At 46.5% G+C, this 23,108-nt stretch overlaps 1 protein-coding gene and 1 non-coding gene across 2 annotated transcripts in view; both read right to left on the reverse strand.

The window, feature by feature from the left end:
• Positions 1-697, reverse strand: part of Gpat3 (glycerol-3-phosphate acyltransferase 3) — a 57,122-nt gene extending 56,425 nt beyond the window's left edge. Inside the window, 1 exon segment of the mRNA XM_087908833.1 lies at positions 57-697. Within this exon segment, the coding sequence (XP_087764959.1) occupies positions 57-197 (141 nt within the window). The 5' untranslated portion in view covers positions 198-697.
• Positions 698-9,645: 8,948 nt separating this feature from the next.
• Positions 9,646-9,764, reverse strand: LOC125396411 (5S ribosomal RNA). Its single transcript, XR_007230794.1, has one exon. It is a non-coding gene; the product is annotated as a 5S ribosomal RNA (ribosomal RNA).
• Positions 9,765-23,108: the final 13,344 nt, after the last annotated feature.

Consider the following 23,108-nt stretch of genomic DNA (forward strand, 5'->3'; position numbering starts at 1 on the left):
GGCTCACTAAGTTCTCAGAGCGGTTGGGGCTCCGCATCCTTCCCCACAGCGCTCACCTCCAAGGTTTTCACCAGAATCTTCATGTAGACCTCCGAGATGCCTAGAGATAATCCGAAGACCGAGGGCAACAGGATGAGGCCGACTACCAGCGTCAGCCAGGTGGACAGGAGCTTCACCGCCAGGTCTGTGCCCTCCATGTCTCGGCACGCCCTCTGGGAGACGTCGCCAGGAGTTCCGAGCGCAGTAGATAGATACCCGAGTCCTGGGCAGCTCAGCGCAGCTCGGAAAATACAGCGTCCGATCCGGAGCTGGGCTCCGGGGAGTCAGAGCCGCCCGCCTCACTCCCTTGAGCTCTGCGGAGCCAAGGGGAAAGGGAGAACTCTCAGAACTACGGCGATCTCCTTCCTTCCTCGTTTGGAGTCCCCGCTGTCCCAAGGGCTAACTCTCCACTAGAGGCCCAGGCCAAGCTGCGGCCACACCGCGGAGGGAGCAGATCTGAGTGTCGGGCGAGAAGACCCAGCTGGCGGCGATCTAGGGGACACCCTGGTTGGTGCGGTCAGAGCTCACGAAGGCAGCCAGGAACGTGCCCCACCCCGGGCCTGATTTCCTCCGGGGAGCGATTGCGACAACCCCGCGGTGACTCACCGAGGCCCTGGGGCAGTGAGGATCCCTGCAGGTTCCCTGTGTCTTGGCGTGGGCAGCGGGCTATGCGGGTAGCAAGCCACTGGCTTGCTTTCGGGTGCCGGGAGCCCCTTTTACTGCACTCTGTCCTTGCCCCACCCACCTCGCCACCCAACGGGGAGCTCCCTGGCACGACTGAGTCCCGGGTGCACGCAGCCTTGTGAGCCGCTGCCTTCCGTCCCGCCTCTCCCCCGCCCCCGTGCACTGCACTCCCAGCAAAGGTCCTTTCGGGAGCAGACTTTCCATCTTCACCCACAGAATCTGAGGTCTCCCGGACACTGCGGAAAACCTTGTTTTGTGAACGTGCAAAACGACCTCGTGGGGAAAGCTTTCCGGAGGAAACAGCAGAGCAAGGGTGAGCAGTCACACACCGCCGCTCCTGGCTCCCCCACGCCTCCTTTCTTACCCAGCCAGCCGCAAGGCTGAAGCCTACCGGGCTGGAAAGGAGAAAGCGCGTTCGCTCCCCACAGGCCTCCTTAATCACTCTGCCCACACCTCTCTGGCACGGAAGAGATCCAGAAGACCGGAGTGGCAGTGTCGCAGGACTGTAATTCCAGCACTTACACTCAAGAATCTGAGACTGAAGAGGAGACGGTACTGGGCTGTACGGCGTACCAATAGTCAGCCTAGGGCTAAATAGCCAGATCCATTATAGACTCTCTTTTAAAGGGCGAGCAGGGAGGGGACTGTTTGTCACTCCTCCTCCCGGAGGAGATTCCAGTCTAAGCTTCCCTTAGTACACCCACACTCAGCACAGACTGCAGAAAAAGCTTCTCAAATGCTAACCTTCACCCAACCCGCACGAGTTTCCCGGGGATCCACGTCCCACGCCGCTGTGGTGCTAGCCCTTCCTAGAACAAAGAACAAAAAAGCCTGCACGTGTATTCCGCTGCAGCACAAACAGTTTTAAGATTAAGCCTGAGAAGGGACGATGAGAGCAGTAGGGTCCAGACCATCACTGAATCGGCTCTAAATCCTTGGTAGACCAAACTAGCTTTACAGTTGACCGTCGGGAACTGTTTTTGGAGCTGAAAAAAGTAGGGTAACCCGCAAACTGAACAGAACCTGTTAATTTAAGCAAACATTGCAGAGAAAGCTACCCCCACCCCACCCCAGGGGGCGTGAAGGAAGTAGGAATCTCCTCTGCACCTCCAACCAGTTGCCCACACTCTTCCCACTAGAAGTTGTGAAGGGAAAGATATCAGGAACTTACTCTCAAAATGGGGCCAGTGAGATGGCTCACCAACAAAGGTGCCTTGCTGCCAAACACAGTGACCTGTCAGTCTTTGAACCCCCATGGTGCAAACACAGAACCAATTTATCCCCTGACCACAGGTGCTCAGCAACATCACACACACACACACACACACACACACACACACACACACACGATAAAATAAAACATCACTTAAAAATTTTACCAGGCAACCGGGCAGTGGTGGTGCACAACTTTAATCCCAGCACTCAGGAGGCAGAGGCAGGTGGATCTCTGTGAATTCGAGGCCAGCCTGGTCTACAAGAGCTAATTCCAGGACAGGCTCCAAAGCCACAAAGAAACCCTGTCTCAAAAACACAAAAAGAAACGTCTCTGTGCAGAAATAAACATTTCTGGAAGCTGGCCAACATATATCTTTGTATACATGTGTGGTTTATATATTTAGCTCACAATCTAAGATTTACTAGCTCATTTAATACTATCCAGGAAAAAATATTTAGCCTCCTTTATTTCTCCAATCAAATGCTGAATGATTGCTCCATAATCCACCCTGTAGAGGAAACATCCAGGTAGCCCTTGTTTCTGTTTAAACACACTGGTACTGAGTGTACACACGCTCCAGTATGTTTGGTTGTTCATAAATAACCGAACTTGTGAACTGGCTTTGTTTTGGGGTTTTGTTTAGGAATGGCTCTGTAAACAAAGCTATATCGGGAAGTCAGAAAACTGCTAGAAGGGCAGTGTTCCTTCTCACCTGAAGACTGGGGAACCAGCACAGCCCCCAAAAGACACCTGCACCCCTAGGCAACCTTAGAAAAGGAGAGGCTCCAGGCTTGCCTTCCCTCCCAGGAAGCTCCTTCCCTTCCTGCAGGCAGGACTCCTCTGCAGTACCAAACAGCACAGAGTTTTCACCTTAATGGAAGCCAGAAATCTGCAATCAAGGCGTCTGTAGTGTAGGTCAGGCTCCCCTCTAAGCCCTCAGGGAGGATCTTTTCCCTCTTGATGCACCTGTTCCAGAAGCTTTGGGTTTGTGTAACCCCCATTTCCTCCCCAGTATTGATTTGATCTTCCTAGGCAAAAACCCTACCACTGAGCTACATCCTCAGCCTTTCTCTTCTCTTATGAAGACATTTAATCCTGGCTTTAGGGCCTACACTAATCTAGAAAGAATTTATCTAAAAACCCACCATTCTTTAGGCCTGCACGATGGTGCACGCCTTTAATCCCAGTACTCAAGAAACCCGGGCAGGTGGATCTCTTTGAGCTCAAAGCCAGCCAGGGCTACACAGTAAGATCTTGACTCAACAAACAAACAAACAATATTGATTACAATCAATCAGACTGTGACAGAGAAATTATAGGGACACAAGAAGAGAGAGGGACCTTTTGTACCCAAGTCTAATTGAAGTCTTTAGAACTCTGGCACAATTAGCATTTCATTTTACTTTCTTCCTCCTCCCTCCTCCCATCCCTCCCTCCCTATCTTTCTTAGAGGGGGTCTCACTACATAGTTCAGGCTAGCCTGGAACTTGCTCTGTAGAGTAGGCTGTCCTTGAACCCACAGAGATCCACCTGCCTTTGTCTCCTGACTGCTGGGATTTGATCCTCAACATGTGGGTCTTGCTCACTTTAGGGATTGCCTAAAACATGGGAATACACAAATATTTACATTATAATTAATCACAGTAGCAAAATTATAGTTATAAAGTAGCAATGAAAATAATGTTATTGTTGGTCTCAACATAACAAGAGGAACTGTATTAGATTCACTGCACTAGGAAGGCTGGGAACCACTGACATAGGTCAACACACCCAGTCCACGGTTAACACTTTATTTTTTTTTCTTTTAGTTTTAAGACAAAGTCCATGCTTCTAAATAAAGCTATGTACTATTTTTTTTTTTTTAAGATAAAATTTAGGGGCTGGAGAGATGGTTCAGGGATTAAGAATGCTGCCTGATCTTCCAGAGGTCCTAAAACCCAGCAACCACATAGTGGCTCACAACCATCTATAATGAGATCTGGTGCCCTCTTCTGGCCTGCAGGCAGAACACCGTATATGTGATATATAAATATTAAAAAAAAAAAAAGATAAAATTCTGTTAATAGTAAATGCTCAGTATAAAAATTGTCCAGACCCTGGTATTGGGGGGGGGCACTGTGTTTGTATATGTGTGTGTGTATGTGTGTGTGTGTGTGTATGTGTGTGTGTGTGTGTGTGTGTGTGTATGAGAGAGAGAGAGAGAGAGTGTGTGTGTGTTAATGTAACTTTTTTTTTTTTGGAGACAGAGTCTCACGTAGCCCAGGCTACCCTCAAACTCATTCCTCTGTAGCTAAGGATGACCTTTCAGCGTCTTGTGTTTCTCCCTCCTGAGTGTTGGGATGACACATATACACACACCATCTGTCCCAAGCATGTGAAGCTGAGTAGTCAAACCAGGGTTTCATGCATTCTAGGCAAACATTCTCCCTGCTAAGCTACATTCCCCAGAATCCTTTTTCACTCTCAAAATGTTTGCATTTTGGTGATTAAATCAATGTTCCCCTTATGCTTTCATAATTTCTAACTGTTATTCCATTGGGACACTTTAAGAACTAACCACGCCCACCCCAGCCACTTCTGACCCCACCTCCCCCCCCCCCCCCCCCCCCGCCGCTATCTTTTCTCTCTCGTGTGTGTGTGTGTGTGTGTGTGTGTGTGTGTATGTGTGTGTGCGCGCGCGTGTGTTTGTTTCGTGTCGTATGTACGTGTGTCTTTGTTCTCTCTATGTTTGTCTACGTCTCCCTTTCTTTAAGTAACAAATATCTAGCTTTATGTATAGCCTTATGTCCATTTACTCTGCCGTCCACCGCATCCAGCCGCCTGACTCTGCCGCTCGCCCGGGGACCCTGACTCCCCCAGCCACATGGCGCTGCCACCCTGGAGATCTTGCGGGGACCCACAGCCACTAGCAGCTGCTCCGCGAGCTGCCCGGGATATCCCATCATCATATTATTTTTAAAAAAGAACAATACTAACAACCTTTGCAATCCTAAAATATTAGATTATCAGATACAACCGACTGTGAAACCTAATCCATTCATTACTCTTCTTCCCTTAACCATTGGCATGGGTGTTTGGAGAACTTTGTCAACACCTGAGCGCTGTGGGACAATGCTCTTATACTCCGTAAAGATTGTCACTCGTATTGGTTTAATAAAACACTGATTGGCCAGTAACCAAGCAGGAAGTATAGGCGGGGTGACCAGACTAGGAGAATTCTGGGAAGAGGAAAGGCTCAGTCTGCAATTGCTACAGACACAGAAGAAGTAAGATGAGAATGCCTTACTTAATAAGTTACTAAGTCACTTGGTAAACATAGATGAGAATTATGGGTAAGTGTTAAAAGTTAGTTAATAATAAGCTTGAGCTAATAGGCCAACCAGTTTATAATTGATATAAGCCTCTGTGTTTTTTGTTGGAACTGAACAGCTGCAGGACCAGGCAAGACAGAAATTTCCATCTGCATCTAAGGCTGAATGAAACGGTATAGGAGGTTTAAAGAAAAGGCATCTCTTTGGCATTTGGATGCACTCAAGGAACAGACTTGTGTTTTACAGAAATTTGTCAGGTGTGGTTCTTTTGGGCTAGACCATGATGCTTCAGGGTGAGGGAGGCTTTCCACCTCAAGTCACCTAAACTGCATAACCCTTCACAATGAGGTCCAGAGGACCATCTCCTATGTGATCCTAGAGTCTGTCAAGTTGACCATCAATATTAATCATGGTAACTCAATGTAACACCCAAACATATCACTGGTAAGCCATCATCTTCCACCTCTTATTACCACAGGCTCATGACATCATGACATAATGCAAAGAATAGTCATTCCAACTTCAAAAGTCCCCATAGTCCATAACAGTTCCAAAACTGTGCAAAAGCTTAAATGTAATCTTTTCAGAGACCCAAGCACTGTCTTCACTGTGAGCTCTTTTCTTTTCTTTTCTTTTCTTTTTTTAGGTTTCTCTGTAGCTTTGGTGCCTGTCCTGGAACTAGCTCTTGTAGACCAGGCTGGCCTCGAACTCACAGAGACCTGTCTGCCTCTGCCTCCCAAGGGCTGGGATTAAAGGCATGCACCACCACCACCTGGCTCTTTACTTTTAAACCCATCAGATCTGTCCTCTCCAGAAGCTAACAAAACTTTGGTTGGGATTTACATAAACTCAGAGAAAACTAGTGAATTGCTTTTAGCCACCTGAATAAATTAGCAAAGATAAACTGCCTCCCTGGCAGACACAGACAAGCACTCAGAAGTCCCCAGATCCTCTGCGTGTTTTCTGCTTTGTTTTCTTACCAATGCAGTAACCTGCAAATAGTACACACTATACGGATAACCTCATCTAATGGTTGTGATGGCTAATTTCCACTGTCAGCCTGATCAGATCAAGAAATACCCAGGGTTCAGGAAGCAGAGGCAAGCCTATTTCTGTTTGAGACCAGCCTGGTCTATAGAGCAAGTTCCAGGACAGGTTTCAAAGCTGCAGAGAAATTCTGTCTCGAAAAAACAAAGATAAATAAATAAATAGGAAGAAGGGAGGGAGGAAGAAAAGAAGGAAGGCAGGACAGATAAACAGATAGACAGACAGACCCAGGCCAGTAACCAGACACATCTTTAGGTGCACCTGTGTTAACAGAAGGAGGAGAGCCACCCTGGAAGTTGGTGGCACCTTTCTATGGCCCAGGGCCCTGGGATGAATAAATAGGAAGGGAAAAAAGCAGAAAGTGACCCGGCTGCTGCTGTTCACCCTCACCTGACCCCACCTGACCCGCAATGTCAAGGACCAAACTGCTACAAGCACCTGTGACCAAGATGCTAACTGCATCTGCTGCTGTGCCTTCCCCACGATGAAGGACCACATCCCCTCAAACCTCAATCCCCTCAGACTAAAACAAACTTCTCATCCCTTAAGTTGCTTTATGTCAACTCATAATATACTCCCATGGGCAGCTGAATCTCTGGTTTCCTAAAACTCTATTTTACATTTTCTTCATGAGGGGTCAGGTATTTGAGACAGGGTCTCTGTAAGTTGTCCTGGCTAGCCTCGAACTCACAGAGCTCCCCCTGCCTCTGCCTAATAAGTGTGGTTTGAAAGGTGTGCGCCACCACTCTTGGCTCCCAATTTGTATTATACGCTGATTCCTGTGAAGTTTTTCCGGCCCGACAAACCTCTCCGCGACATAATAAGACAAATCAGACCGAATCTAAAAAGGCCCAGGTTTAATGGATGCCAGTGCTCCCAGGTGGCCCTCTAAGACAACACGGAGACGGGGAAAAGAAGACCCCGGGAGACCACATGTTCATTCTCTGGAGTGCAGTTTAAATAACCTATGGGAGTGGTCTTGACCCTCCTTGGGGAGGGGGCAGCATTCGATGGACTTTCTTGGAGGTGAAGTCTGGACTGTGGCAGCTCCCAGTGGAGGGACTTGGAACTTTCCACCAAACACTTCCAAATCCTTCAGTTCTTCCTTAGGTGCTGCTTACGTGGAATCATTTGTTTGCCCTACTATATTATTTCTAATTGGAGTATAACGTTTCAATTATTCCTTTAAAATGACCATCGAGGATAGGAGAGATGTCTTAGCAGGTGAGGTGTCTGCTACCGAGCCTGAGTTCAATCTCCAGGACTCACCTAGTAGGAACAGAAAATTGTCCTCTGATCTCCACATGCATGCCTGTACACACACACACACACACACACACACTAAATAAGCATAAGAAAAAATTCAAGTGAGTACCAAATGATGTTGGGGGCACAAAGGTCCCTGTGTTCACAGAGCAGTAGGGAACTAGGAATGTTAAACATACAAGGCCTCTCCTCAATGGAGGAGATAAAACACCTGCTTCCCCCCCCCCCCCACAGAAGCTCGCAGTGGATTTGTTAATGACCTGGTGACCTTTGGCTCTCTGTGGAGGCAAACCTCACCCAATTTCCCAGATTGATTATCCCAGACTCTTCCCTCCCTAGACTGTTACCAGTCTGTAGGGCTGATGTCATAAGTACTTTAAGGCCTTCTGACCTCTATGCTCTTGGTTAAAGAACACATTATATTCTAGCCATTTTAGCTATAGAACCCACCCTCGTGGTCACGTAAACTTTGTAGAGGACCGGCTATGTGGTCACGTCTTAAACCTTATTGTGCACCTGGAACTGGACTGATTGTTGCCTGGAAACCTCTTGATTGTACCGTGTTTTAAATGTGCTGAGAATAGTCTGATCCAGGTTGACGAGGTCAATCTGCACCAGGTTTTCATTCTCACCTCTTCCAGCAGTTTACTTCCTTTTCTGACACCTGCAGGGACACCCCCACCCCCCAATCTATTTGTCCACAGATGCTAATGACATAAGAAAGCTATCCCAGGGTTCTGAGGCCACTACCTGAAGGGTTGTAGAGGGTAAGGCCACACCCTATGGGAGACTTCTGGCTTCCTGAGGTAGAGAGCTTTGGGGCAGGAGATAAGGAAGGGGTGTGGTACCTTTCTGTACTAGGAGGAAGACAACACTTCCTTCTGGCTTGCTTCAGTCCTTGGGCTCTGAGGTTGGAGGGTAGGCACCATAGTCATGGACTGAGACTTCAGCTGTGTTTGTTGTTTGGGAGTCAGAGAAACTTCTCTAACAGGCCATTTTAGTTTTACATTAATCTTTGTTGCCCACATCTACAAAGATGGCCAGGAGCCATGTTCTACCTGCTTTTCCTGTGGAGGCTAAATATCCCAGGATATCACCACAGTCCTGAGACCCGCAGGTGTGGTGTGCATACGTTCAAGTCATCAGTATTTATAGAATCATGAATTATCTTAGATTCTGCTTTCTTTGCTGTGTATTTAGCAAAGAATCTAGAGAAAGACAAAAATCAGTCACCTTAAACCTTTTTTAGGAATCATTGTCTGTTCATGGATACATACAGAGTGACCATAACTGAATTTGTTTTCTATGTTCTAGGAGAAACTATAATACTGAGAGCAGTTGGACTGAGCAGACAGTCAGTAGTGACTGCTCCCACAACTGATGAGTGTGAAGTCATTCAATGTAGCACTAGGAGAATGAAGCAGGAGATATTGTAATTATTCAGCCACAAATAACTCTGCACTTCCGGGTTCTAGAGTCATGCACATCCTCAGGCAGAAGTGCCTAAATGTTAAAGGGTCCTGTGTGACCCACGTGCACGCATGCGTGGTTACATCCACTATGACTCAGCTAAGCCCTTGCACGCATGCGTGAGCCCATCATCTGCATATGACATAGTCATGCCAACCCCCTGTGCACATGCGCTAGGCAGCTTTTAAAAAGCTGGACGCACCATCTTCCTCTCTATGCACACGGATTCCCCAGGCCTGTACACGCCTCTCTAGAAAACTCCTAAGCAGGTTTGTTGCGTGTCCCATGTTTCCTTCTCACTCGCGCCAGGTAATTTCACATATTACCTTGGGTTCAAGGCCAGACTAGGCTATGTAGTGAGTTTCGGGTTACAAAGTGAGACACCTCCCTCCCCACAGACAACCAAAAAAGCGAGGCTGATGAGACGGCTGAGCGGGTAAAAATGCTTGCTCTACAAGTCTGACCACCTGAATTCTCTCCCAGGAACCCATCATGGAAAAGAAGAACCAGAAGTTGTCCCCTGAGTTCCACATTGCAGGCAAACAGACCTGTACTGTCCACCACAACACATGTCACTGCTGATAATATTTTTTTTTATTTTTTTATTTCAAAAGCCTACAGCACCCGGTATTCCCAGGTGGTCTCCCATCCAAGTACTAACCAGGCCCGACCCTGCTTGGCTTCCGAGATCAGACGAGATGGGGTGCATTCAGGGGGGTATGGCCGTAGACACTGCTGCTGCTGCTAACGATGCTAAGTTGTACTTATCAAGCACTAAAACAAAGCAAAATAAAATGAAATAAGGGGCTGGAGAGATGGCTCAGCGGTTAAAAGCGCTTGCTACTGTTACTGAGGATCTGAGCTAGAGTCTAAACCCCATGAGGGAGCACATAACTGTGACTCAGCGTCAGAAGAAGCAAGATGTGACTGCCTCGTTGAATAAGGTACCAAACCACATGGCTAACTCAGACAAGAATTATGGGCTAATGTAAGTTATAAGAATAAGTTAATTAGTAGCCTGAGCTAGTGGGCCAATCAGTTTATAACTAATGTAGACCTCTGTGTATTTTGGGGGGACTGAATGACTGCGGGAACCGGCGAGACAGAAGAGAAAGGGCTTCCTCACATCTGGCAGTCCAAGAGCGGGGCTTCCAGGAGCTTGTGTTTTAGAGCTTCAAATGTCCTTTATCTCTCCTCCATCCAGCTAAAGTCCTGACCTCCTTTTGCGGTCTCATATAAGGGTCTGGCAACTCAGCAAACCCAGGAATCCATTGGCAGCAGAATCCCACAATCCCCAGAAATTCTCTAACTTGTTTGGCCAACTTGGGGTTTGGGATCTTTAGCACAGTCTCTTTACGGGCCTCTGACAACCATCTCTGCCCTTCCTTAAGTACATATCCCAAATAGGTTACCTGTCGTTGACAGATCTGAGCCTTCTTTGCCGATGTTCGGTGTCCTAGTTCGCCAAGGGAGTTTAACAGATGCTCAGTCCCTCATGCAACTCTCTCCATCCTCCGCAGCAAGCAACAGGGTCATCCACGTTTTGTAGAAGACTCGCCCCCCAGGTGTTCATGCAGTGCCTCATCAAAGATGGTGGGAGAGTCTTTGAAGCCTTGAGACAGGCAGGTCCAAGTCAGTTGCCCGCTGATTCCGCTGATTCCGATCTCTGGGTCGTGCCATTCGAAGGCTAAGTAGGCCTGGCTCTCAGGGGCTATGGCAGGCTGAAGAATGCATCTTTAAGATCCAGTACAGTGTACCATTGCCAGTCGGGAGGCAGGGTACTCAACGGTGTATAAGGGTTAGGGACAGTAAAGTGTATGTCCATTACTCTTTTGTTGACTTCCCTCCAGTCCTGCACTGGGCGATAGTCATTAGTATGAGGCCTTTAAACTGGAAACAGGGGTGTGTTCTAGCCAGCCTGGATAGGTTTTAGGACCCTAAGCTTCAATAACCTCCGTGTGTGCAGGGTGATGACTCTCTTTGCTTCCAGTGACATGGGATACTGGCGGACTTTAACGGGATCCACTCCTGCTTTGATCTCAACGTTGACTGGGACCCAGTCCCGTGCCTCCTATCTCTGCCCAAGTCAGAGGGAACCATTGAATCCAGTTCTCTGTATCAGGCTCTGGTGTTGCTGGTTCCTGGTAGAGTGTATTCCTCAGCCAAATCACTATTGACCAAGATCCTGACTGGCTCTCCATTCAGATAAACCAGTTTGGCTCCTTTCTCAGAGAAATGAATTCGGGCTTTCATTTTGGATAAGAAGTCTCCGCCCAGCAGAGGGTAGGGGCATTCAGGTATTACTAGGAATGAATGGATTACCCATCCCATTCCCACGTCCACTATTCTTCAGGTAGTCCATGAGTAAGATTTAGTCGCTACAGTCCCTTGGACCCAGGTCATTTTGGTGGGCATGGCCCCCCCACCCGGTTTTAATAAGACTGCGTTTTCTACTCCTGTATTTACCATAAAATCAATAGGTTTCCCCTCCACTTTTAGGGTCACCCTAGACCTAGTTGCTGTCTTCTGCCCCGGCTGCCAAAAGCCCTCAGGTCAGCGGCCCCCCTTCTTAGGGCAGTCTTTAATCCTTCTTTCTTACTATAGGCACATTGGTTCCCGCCTACCTTGGGTTTGGGTCGCCATCTCCTTTCAGCATCTTGAGACGGTTTGGGTGAACTGGTGCTGTCGCCATCAAGATTTCTTCCAGGTCTTGTCTGTGTGGCACTTATTGCCATTCCAGGATCCAGCCCAGGTTCCTTTCTGCTTTCTGTCTAGTTTCTCTCTCTCCTTTACCCTCTCCCTTCTTTCTTCCTTTTGTTCCTCTGTCTCCCTCTTATTGTAAACTTTTTCCGCCGCTGCCGCTAATCCTCTGATATGTTTTTCTCCTAGCCTTTCTAAAGACTGTCATGTTTTTCCTAACATCAGGAGCAGCCTCGTTAATGGAGGCAAACATCATCATTTGGGTGGTTTCCTCCGTTTGCAGGTCATACGAAGTATAAGGACGGAAGGCCTCAAGGAGTCTTTCTAGGTAACATGAGGGCCAGCTTGTTGGGGTTTCTGTCCCGCCCAGTACCCCAACAAGCCAGCAAGTCCCAAGGAAAATCACACGGAGTCTACATCAGGTTATAAACTGATTGGCTCATTAGGTCAGGCTTCTTGTTAACTCTTATAACTTATATTAACCCATTATTCTCATCTATGTTAGCCATAATGGCTCCGTACCTTTCTCAGCTGGGCAAGTTACATGCTGCCTCTTCAGTGGTCTGCGCAGGAGTGGCCAAGGGAGTTTCTTCCTCCCTAGCCTTATCCTATTCTCATTGCCCCGCCTCTACTTCCTGTCTGGTTGACCCGCCTATACTTCCTGCCTGGCCAATCAGCGTTTTATTAAAATATGATTGACAGAATACAGACAATTCTCCCACATCATTTCTAGGTATGCTGCTGGACTTTCATTTGCTCCCTGCCTTATGTCATAAACTTTGGACATATTGGTAAGCTTGTGAGCCTCCACCTTGAGACCTGCCAATAGAGCCGGATCTGTTAGAGGAGCTTCCGTTGGCCCACAAACCAAGGATTCCGGGCCACCTCAAGGATCCAATTCTGCTCCTCAGTGGTGAACAATATTTTCAACAGTTGGATGCAATCGTCCCAGGTGGGCTGGTGGATGAAGAGGAGAGTTTCCAACACGTTAATAAGATCTTGGGGTTTTTTCAGAAAAAAGAGCATTTTGGGTACGCCAATTGTATAGATTTCTCGTTGCGAAGGGCCATTAGTGAAAAGGCTGATTCCTGTCCTCATCTGTCGGCCCTGCTGGTCTGAGAGGCAGGGCAACAGGGGTTTCTAGCTGGGAAACTGTCCCTGCTGCTTCTTGGCAGTTTTGAGTAGCCTGTGCTGGCCCTTGATTGGCCTCAGGCTGGGGCTCAGGCATTGCGGGAGGGACAGGAGCTGCATGGCAGAGGCTGGGGAGTGTAGGGTGGAGGAAGAAGTTCAGACACCTCAGTACCCCCTTGGAGAATTTGGGATCTTCCTTTGGCTTCACCTTGAAACACCTGTATAGGGGAAGAGGGCTGGGGTGGAGGAAGAAAGGGTTTAATCCAGGGAAGGGGGCCCTGTAGCCCATCCACCAACTCTCTCCAAGTTAGGATGTAAGGGATCTGGTCTGGATGCTCTGTCCTGGGTTGAAAATCTGCTTCTTCACTTGGTGTATGGTGTCTGGCCAAAAGTACCCTCTGGAGGCCAGCCCATGTCAAAAAAGGGCCATTCTGAGGAACAAAAAGTTACTTATTTTCTTTTCTTAATGTCTACACTGTTATGGGGGCAGCTGTTCCTGACCTCCCACCAATGTGCCAGCATCAAATCTAAGAAGGTTGAGGAAACATTCCCCATCTTCAGTCTGTCAGTCAAATGGCAGACGCACAATTAGGACAGGGACTGTGACACAGACTATAGTTAGACAGAGGATTCTAAACAGATGACCAAGGTCTACAGATGGTCCTGGAACGTGAGTCTGGTAAACGGACTCAATGATTCTGAAAACCATATGGATGGGGAGGGAGGTCTCTAAGAGTGTTTCCTTGTCCCCCAGGACATCTCCTAGTTCGTCCAAGTCTGCCTTGCAAGTGCATCCACTAAGGCAAGAACCTGACAGAGAGCTGAATGCGGCTGCTACTGAAATAGAAGGTTATAGAGAAACAAAAGACAGATAGAGACAGCACTGTAACTCACCCCTCCAGCCAGCTTAAACCTTTGTGGTCTTGGGGTCTCAGGGGTTGCCTGAGGATCCCAGACAAGCCCCCAAATGTAGTGCCTGAGTCGCAAGGACCTCAAGAAGACCTCTAGAGACACAGACTCATCAAAATGCAAAAACAAGGTTTAATTATGCAAACTGCGATTTGGACCTCATCTTGCACACCCATGCAGTGGGGGCCAGAGGAGGTAGGTTCTTAGGCAGGGTTTATAAAGGCAAAAAAAAAAATCACAAATCTATTGTTATGGGCATAAGGGGTATGGGTGACTCTCTGATTGACTCCAGTCCAGGGGATTTTCCACTCTGCTGACAGCCACCTTGGGGTCTAGTTCAAAATAGAGTTGGTTTATGTCCCTTCACAACTTTCTGTCATTCCAGGCCCAGGGCATCTGGTATCCTCTTCTGAACTCTGAAAGTACATTCATCACATGTGCACAGAACTACATGCAAGTCACACACATACACATACATCAATAATTAAAAAATAAAAAACAAAATTTTGCCTGGTGGTGGAGGTGTGGTGCGGGAGAATTATCTGTATTCTGTCAATCATATTTTAATAAAACGCTGATTGGCCAGGCAGGCAGTATAGGCAGGAAAGCCAGACAGGAAGTAGGGGTGGAGCAAAGAGACTGGGAGTATTCTGGAAGCAGAAGCTCTCTCTCAGCCACTCCTGCACAGACCACCGAAGAGGCAACATGTAAGCTGTCACACTGAGAAAGGTACTGAGCCCATGTGGCTAAAATAGATAAGGATAATGGGGTAATATATGTTATAAGAGCTAATAAGTAGCCTGACCAAATGGGCCAATCAGCTTTATAACCTTATGGAGTCTTGTGTGTGATTTTTCCTTGGGACTTGCTGGCTTGTTGGGGTACTGGGAGGGACGGAAACCCCAACAAGCCGGCCCCTCATACTACATATGGCGCCCAGACGTGGATAACTGAATCCACAGAAAGCCTGAGAAAGCTTGGAAAAGAATAGAGTAAAGCATGGCTTCTTGGTGGCAGCAATTTCTCAGGTCTACTTTGCTTGCTAGAGGCAAGCAAGCACTCTCATCTAAGAGAGGCTTCCTGACTCAGCTTTAGCTGCAAAACCCTGCAGCTCTTTTAAGAGGTCCTGTCATGAAACACTTAAACGGTGTTGATGAAAAGCTGAACGCATGCTTTTCAGTTTTCAGCTGTAGCAGGAAAAAAGCTGTGCCATTTTAAAATGCTGGTTTTCTGGGCTGTCCTGCCAGGGCAAACTCTGACTCTTTCAGGCAGGCAGTCCAACTGAGTGTGGTCTGTGAGCAGGATGACGCTGTTTGCTTGCTAGCAAGGACCTTGAAACGCCATAGAGTTGTGGAAGTGAACACAGCTCTGGCTGGTACCTCAGCCTTGAGGCTGAAAAGCTAAGGAATGAGCTGGATCTAGCCGTCAAAGCCACAGCTCTCCATATTGCTTAGTAAATTAAAGGCTCATATGGTCAGAAAAAGAAAAATATACAGTAAAGAGAGATTCAAAGAGGAAGAAAACCTCTAAATGGTTTACAGTGTGTATATGCAGGCTAAAAGTTAAAGTTCTTAAAGTTAAAAGGAAAGAAAGAGAGTAGTTGGGTGTGGTGGTACACACCTTTAATCCCAATGCCTGGGAGGCAGAGGCATATTGACCTCTGTGACTTCAAGGGGTAGAGGTAGATTGACCTCTGTGACCTCAAGGTGTGGTAGTACATGCCTTTAATCCCAATGCCTGGGAGGCAGAGACAGATCTCTGTGAGTTCAAGGTGTGGTAGCATACACCTTTAATCCCAGCACTGGGGAGGCAGAGACAGGAGGATCTCTGTGAGTTCAAAGACAGCCTGGTCTACAGTGTTATTCCAGGACAAAGATATACAAAGATCCTGTCTCAAAAAGTAAAAGTAAAAATAAAAGAAATAGAGGTTAAAATAAAGCCACATAAAGATGGAAAATGCACAGAGAATCTTCATACTGTATGCTTTTATGCTCTCTTTAAATTGTTTGATTGCTGAGGAAGGAGCAACAACTGCTAAAAGACTTTTGTTTATAAATGCTGCTGAACTAACCCAAGATAGGAATTTTGAAAATACCTTGGCTTCAAAACTGAAGTCAAAAGGTATGTTACTTTGGAGAAGAGATTTTGCTTTTGTTTCCACAGAAAATGAGAGGCTTTGGATTTATTCAGAGTTAAGAAAAATCACCTTTGACCAAGGGAGGCCACCTGAAAAATCTCTGATAGGAACAGATGGCCCAGATGACAGAGGTCTACATCCAGAACTGATCCAAGACTGCTGCCTGAGATGATCGAGACTCACAGGATACTCCAGTCATGACTTGATTATAACTCTAAATTTTCTTTAGGTCCCCTTAAGACTATCAGCGCCCCCAACCAGCAGGAAGTAGCCTGAAATACTACGCCCACATTCCCAACAAATGGATTATGGGTATTTTCCTTTGTTTAAAAAAAAAAAAGAGGGAAATGGTGCGGGAGAATTATCTGTATTCTGTCAATCATATTTTAATAAAACGCTGATTGGCCAGGCAGGCAGTATAGGCAGGAAAGCCAGACAGGAAGTAGGGGTGGAGCAAAGAGACTGGGAGTATTCTGGAAGCAGAAGCTCTCTCTCAGCCACTCCTGCACAGACCACCGAAGAGGCAACATGTAAGCTGTCACACTGAGAAAGGTACTGAGCCCATGTGGCTAAAATAGATAAGGATAATGGGGTAATATATGTTATAAGAGCTAATAAGTAGCCTGACCAAATGGGCCAATCAGTTTATAACCTTATGGAGTCCTGTGTGCAATTTCTCTTTGGGATTTGCCGGCTGTTGGGGTACTGGGCAGGACAGAAACCCCAACAAGCCAGCCCCCTCATGTTACAGAGGTGCATGCCTTTAATCCCAGCACTCAGGAGGCAGAGGCAGGTAGACCTCTGTGAGTTCAAGGCTACCTTGGTCTACAAGAGCGAGTTCTGAAAGATCCCCGATTTGGGGAGACTCTCATTTAAGCCTCGGGATGACGCAACCCCCCACCCCCCCAGTAACTCACGAGAAACTGTCCTTGTTGCAATCACGCGAGGTTTTAATCAACGAGACGAGAACCAGTGCACTGGGGCCAAGACTCAGAACCCACACAGGGGAAGAATTCGACCCAGAGTGACTGGGGGAAGTAGTTTTTATAGGAAGAAACCATACAACCCAGTAATCCGAAAGGGGGGCAGGGAGGGTGTCACAGAAAATTCCGAAAATTCCAGTGATGATTACAAGGGGGCAACTCCCTGCTTCTCAAGATCATTCTCAAGGTCATAATCAGCTAGTTCCTATTTTAAAAATACTAATGATAATTACAAGGGGGAAACTTAAGATTACTTTTAAGATTACAATCTACCTTTATCTTTAGCTAGTTCTTGAAACCCTGAAACTGGCTAATCCTAGATTTCTGATTTTTCTTTTCCTGCTAGATTTTTCGACTCTATTTTTCTGCTGGGGGGGGGGGACTTGAATTTATCCAGGTCTTTCAGTTCTAGGACAGGCTTCAAAGCTACAGAGAAACCCTGTCTCAGAAAACAAAACAAAACAAAAAAACTTCCTTTTCTGTGTGTACACTAGAACTCATGTATTTTCATGTTAAAAATATTAATGACATATAATTATTGCAATGGTTTTGCAAACAGAGCTTGACCCAACAAATTTAACATTTCTCTGTGTTTCTATGTTTTTATTTGCTTACATATTTGTTCAGAGGAGAAAATGTTAGGGAGACAAAAATCATCTCATAAAAATTTTAATGCACTCATTTCTTGTATGCCACCTTGTAAGTAATATTTCTACTTCAGTCTAAAGATGATTAACAAAGGAAGAAAATACGCTAAAAATTCATTTTATTAATCATTAAGTATTCCTTTTATGGAAATATAAGCATTATATATAAATATGTCTCTCTCTCTCTCTCACACACACACACACACATATATATATATATATACACATAAATGTATATATACACATGTGTATGTGTGCGAGATAAGGTCTTGCTCTGTAGCCCAAGGACTCACCATCCCCTTGCCTCTATTTCCTGGGAGCAAGGATTACAAGCATGAACCACCATGTCTGGCTCCTCTTTGTAAACTCTGAACTACAACTAAGACTACCTCAGTCTGGGAATATTGTCCTTTTCTGGGAAAAGATAACATTAATCTCTGATCTCAAACTGCAAAGGCACCAACACTGGAGAAAATGACTCGTTCATGCTGGTAAAAATACCATTTACCATTTACCAAGGGCAACTTGTAGGTGGTAAACAACAATACATAGCTCTCTGGTCCTCAGACACAGGAGTGCCCACCAATCTCCCGGAAGCTGAATTTCGGTAGCTCCAATTCTCCAAGAAAGGTAGTGTAAAGCCTGGGTTCAGAGCGCTGCAGCAGAGGTGACTGCAGACTCCCCACAGGTAAAACAGTGTCTGGGAAGGTATGCTGGCTAGTTTTATAGTCACTTGACACAAGCTGGAGTCATCTGAGAGGAGGGAATCCAATTAAGAAAATGCCTCCATAAAACCAGGCTGTAGACAGACAAGCCTGTAGGGCATTATCTTAATTAGTGATTGATGAGGCAGTGGATGGTGATTTAGGATGTGTAAGCCACATAAACCCTTTCCTCTCCATCTTTCTTCACAGCGATAGTAACCCTAGGTTCCGTGGTTATGTGTGCTCCACGACCCTTACCAGGGATTCTGTTGGTCTTGGCAGACACTACCCTACCTTGCAAGAGTGACTCAGTCTGTTGCTGTCAGACACATACACAGGTAGCTGCTGCAAGATGCAGTCAATCTAAGAAGGATTCAGAATACTATTCTCACTACCAGAAATGGTTTTTGCTTCCTTTTCAATCTTGTGTCTGAGTGTACAGGTGTGTAAATGAGGGCACATGTGCACCACGGCACATATGGGGGTCAGTGGACAACATTGGGTTTTAGTCTTTACTTTCAATCTCTTGCTGTTCTCTGCTGTGGATGTTAGGCGAGCTGGCTTGTGAACTTGCAGGGAATCTCCTACCTCTGACCCCAAATCACCACTGAGGCTTTAGAATTACTGGTGTGTGTTACCCATCCAGCTTCACAGGGTTCTGGGGACTCAAGACTCAGAGGTCCACATTTGCACAGTGAGTGTTCGACCCACTGAACCATTTCCTCAGCCCCTTTTATAGATCTTTGTGCGTGTGTGTGACCATGCATTGTGTGTGTGTGATGTGTGTATGTGTATAATGTGTATCTATACATGTGTGTGCAAAGTGCATGCATGTGAAATCTGCATCCATTTGTATACTCGTGATGGTCATTACCAGTAAAGTTCTGGTACAGGAGACTCTTCTGAAAGGAATGACTGAAAGGTTATTAGTGGACACTTCAGAAATTTCTGCACCCCTTGGTTAACCAAGGGGTTCAGAACGCGAGATGCTGAAGGAACTGTTGCTGCTTGTGCGTTTTAAATCCGTCCTTCAAAGTATGGCAGCTTTGCTAAGATGCAGCTCAAATGCTTTAAAATTCAGCCTCAACATGTGCAACAGTCTGTCACAAAGAAAACTGGGGTTCCCTTTTAAGATTGTTAGTTTCATTAATACAAGAAAGGGGTTGGAGAGATCGCTCAGTGGTTAAGAGCACTGGCTGCTCTTTCAGAGGACCCCGGATCAATTCCCAGCACCCACAGAGTGGCTTGCAACCATCTGATTCCAGTTCTAGGGGACCTGATGCCCTCCTCTGGCCTCCACCTGCACCAGGCACGCCCGCGGCACAGACAAAGCCTCAAATACATAATAAAGTTAAAATTGTTTGGTAAAGGTAGAAGACAGGAAGGTTGAGGATAATTCCTCAGAGCTTAAGCAAAAACAAAACAAAACAAACAAAAAAGAAACAGGACAGGCAAGTTCTGAATTTGGCAATGGTCAGGAGCAGAGAAATGGAAGAGGAAGAGAAAAGACAATGCCACTTGTAATGGAGATTGATGAGCAGCCAGGTGGTGGAAGGAGAGGCAAAGGGAGACCACAGGGAAAGAAACGACAAAGCACAGAGCCTTGGGGAAGCGTGCCTGGGCTCTGGCAGGGAGGGGGTGGGGGAAGCTCCACACTTTCCTGTGTAATTTAAAAAGTGGGCAGACTTCGTGGCAGATATTGTGACAGCAGCTGCAAGGGGCTGTCCTGAAAAGCAGGCTTCGGGAAGGAAAAGTATGTTATCTCATTAGGAGGTGTTTCAAGACGCCCCGGACAGGGAGTCCACCGCAGACCAAAGTGCAGATAACACCAAAGTTCCGCTCGGTGGACCATGAGTTTTATTGGGGTTACTTATGAGAGCATGGGTGAGGGGTTTGTTACAGGAGCAGAAATGACTCAGAGATGGCTGCATCACCAAAACCCACCCCAGCATGGGAAACAGCTCGCAGAGCTGGGAACCTGGAGAGTGTCCTTTCCAGGCGCTTCAGTCGGTCTAAACCTCTTCCAATCAGGCTGGTCTGGTCTCAGAATCTCGCATCTTGGCTCTGCTCTTCTGAGAGGGACTCTCAGATTACTGCTTATCCTGGAGGGGAGGGTTTAGTCACGCCACCGGTGAGTCTTGGGGGGGGGGGGTTTTCTGAAGCTATTTTGAGCTGTTTACCTTCCTGCTTAAGGAGCTTCCCTGCAGGATAGAATGTTTAATTTCTTAGGAAATTTACACAACACAGAGATAATTGTTCCTACTGTCTCTTTGTGGGCAGCTCAGAATGTCAGCTCTCTACCCACGGCTAGAGAAGGAAATGAAAACAAATCTAGGGACCTCCACTTTCACATGTGGCAGTTTAACTTTCAAGGAAGGGTAAGAACTGAGGTTTGCATTCCTAGTGGTGCCAGGGAGATGGGCGGAGCCAATGCTTCAGCGGTGGAAGGCTCCTTAGCAAGTTTCTAGAACACACACTCGCTGTGGGCCACGGCTCTAGTTCTGCTGAGTGCCCACTTTGTGACGTCTAGCAGGATGGACCCGGGGTAATGACCAGTAGGAGTCACTTCGGCGCAGCTTACAAAGTGTTTTTGTTTCTGTTATCTCAGGTAGGCTCACCACACCCGCCAGGTGCCAGCGTCAGAAATCACGGGAGCCTGTTTGAAGTCAGCCTGACTCATTCTCCCAGTTAAAGGCTGGCGCGAAGAATAGTTTGGCTGGATCTGCAACAGATCTTGTCAGGGACACTCTCCGCAGGGACCTAGGCGGCGGCACAGACAGACAGACTTGGGAGGAAGGACAGTCAGTCCAGATGGCAGCATTTAAAACCCCGCAGCCCGCTTCCCAGCCAACCGCGTGAACCATCAGACTGGCTCTCCACTAAGTGGGCAAACCTGTCCGTGGGCTTCAAAGAAAGACCTGCCATGGAGTCAGAAAAGAATCTTCCTTCCCTTAGTCTGATCCACCACTCTTCCACCACAGAGCTGACTTACAGTGGAGTCATTACATACATTACTATGGAATGCCGAACTAAGACTTGTCCAAGCTTACTCATCACGCTCTGAGATTATTAATTCATAAATTTCGGTAGTAAAACCACCAATAATCTTCCATAAAGCAGTTATTTATAAAACTGAACTTGGTACTGGAGACTACTGGCTGCTCTTCCAGAAGACCCAGGTTTAATTCCCAACACCCACGTGGCAGCTCACAACCATTTGTCTGTAACTCAAGATCCAAGGGATCTGACGCCCTCTCCTGGCCTCCAAGAGCAATATAGAAGCACTTGGTGCACAGACCTAATGTAGGCAAAACATTCAAACATATAAAGTAAATAATAAATAAAACTTGCTGGGTAGTGGTGGTGCATGTCTCTTTAATCCCAGCACCCAGGAGGCAGAGGCAGGCGGATCTCTGGGGGTTTGAGGCCAGTCTGGTATACAAAGCAAATTCAAGGACAGGCTCCAAAGCTACACAGAGAAACCCTGTCTTGAAAAAAACAAAAAAAAAAGAAAGAAGAAGGAGGAAAGAAAGGGAAAAAAAAGAGCTTAAGATTCCCATTATCGTATATTGAAAATTTCTCAATGCTTGGGCGTCATCTCCAATGATTTTGATTCAATTTATCCATGGGGCCTAGGAACAATCTGGTTTGTAATTAACTTTTTTCTTGAGATGGTGTCCCAGTTAGCTTTAACCATGACCTGAGAAGGGAGGTTACCCAGATCAGAAAGCAAGCAACAAGCAGTGTTTCTGCCTCAAGCTGCTGCCCTGTCATCCTTCAGTGTTGGGCTACAACTTGTCCTTCAGTGATGGGCTATAACTTGTTAGCTCATGGAAATTCTTTCCTCCCCCAAGTTGCTTTTCGTCAAAGTGTTTTTGTGGTTTTCTTTGTTTTATTTCATCCCAGACAGGACTTCTCTAGGCAGTCCTTGCTGTCCTGAAACTCAATCTGTACACCTTGAACTCAAAGATCACTGCCTCTGCTGGGATTAAAGTTGTGCCACTAGCCCCACAAGACAGAGGGGCTTTTTGTTTGTTTGTTTGTTTTTATTTGTTTGTTTTGTCCATGGCAACAGAGATGAAGCTAAAATAAATGTACCTCCATGTTCAGCACGCTGGGTTTTGAAGTCTGGGACTCTGCTGATCCTCTTGCATCAGCCTCCCCAGAGGCAGTGTCTAACTATGCACAAACCTCCTGAGTCCTCTGAAAGCAATTCATAGTTTTTAAATAAATGTATTTCTTTTTATGTGTATAGGTGTTTTGCCTGCATGTATGTCTGTGCCTGGCACGCTCAGAGGCTTGAAGAAGATATCGGATCCTCTGAGGCTGGAGTTACAGACGGCTGTGAGCCACTGTATAGATGCTGGAACTCAGGTCCTCTGGAAGGGCAGCAAGTGCTCTTAACCACTGAACTATCTCTTTAGCTCCCAAAGGAGTCAAGAGATGCTGGAGGAATGAGGGAAGAAACCAGAGGGAAACATACCAATGTATGCCCACACAGTGAAATTTGCATCACACAATGATATAAATTATTTCAATATAAGAAATACCATGTAAATAAAATAAATATGAACATTCTGTGACTCCTGGATTGTGGTTAGAGAACTATCGATGTGGTAGTGAAGAACCAACCTGTCTCCATCTTAGGCTTAAAAGCCATCTTATAATAAAGACAAACTAGGGTCATTCCTTTTTTTTTTTTTTTTTTCGTTTGAAACAGGGTTTCTCTGTAGCTTTGGAGCCTGTCCTGGAACTAGCTCTTGTACTTGGAGACCAGGCTGGTCTTGAACTGAACTCATAGAAATTCACCTGCCTCTGCCTCCCAAGTGCTGGGATTAAAGGCGTATGACACTGAAAGACCCAG

The sequence above is a fragment of the Myodes glareolus genome, chromosome 8 (genome assembly GCF_982192425.1).
Source record: "Myodes glareolus chromosome 8, mMyoGla1.1, whole genome shotgun sequence".
Classification (NCBI taxonomy): domain Eukaryota; kingdom Metazoa; phylum Chordata; class Mammalia; order Rodentia; family Cricetidae; genus Myodes; species Myodes glareolus.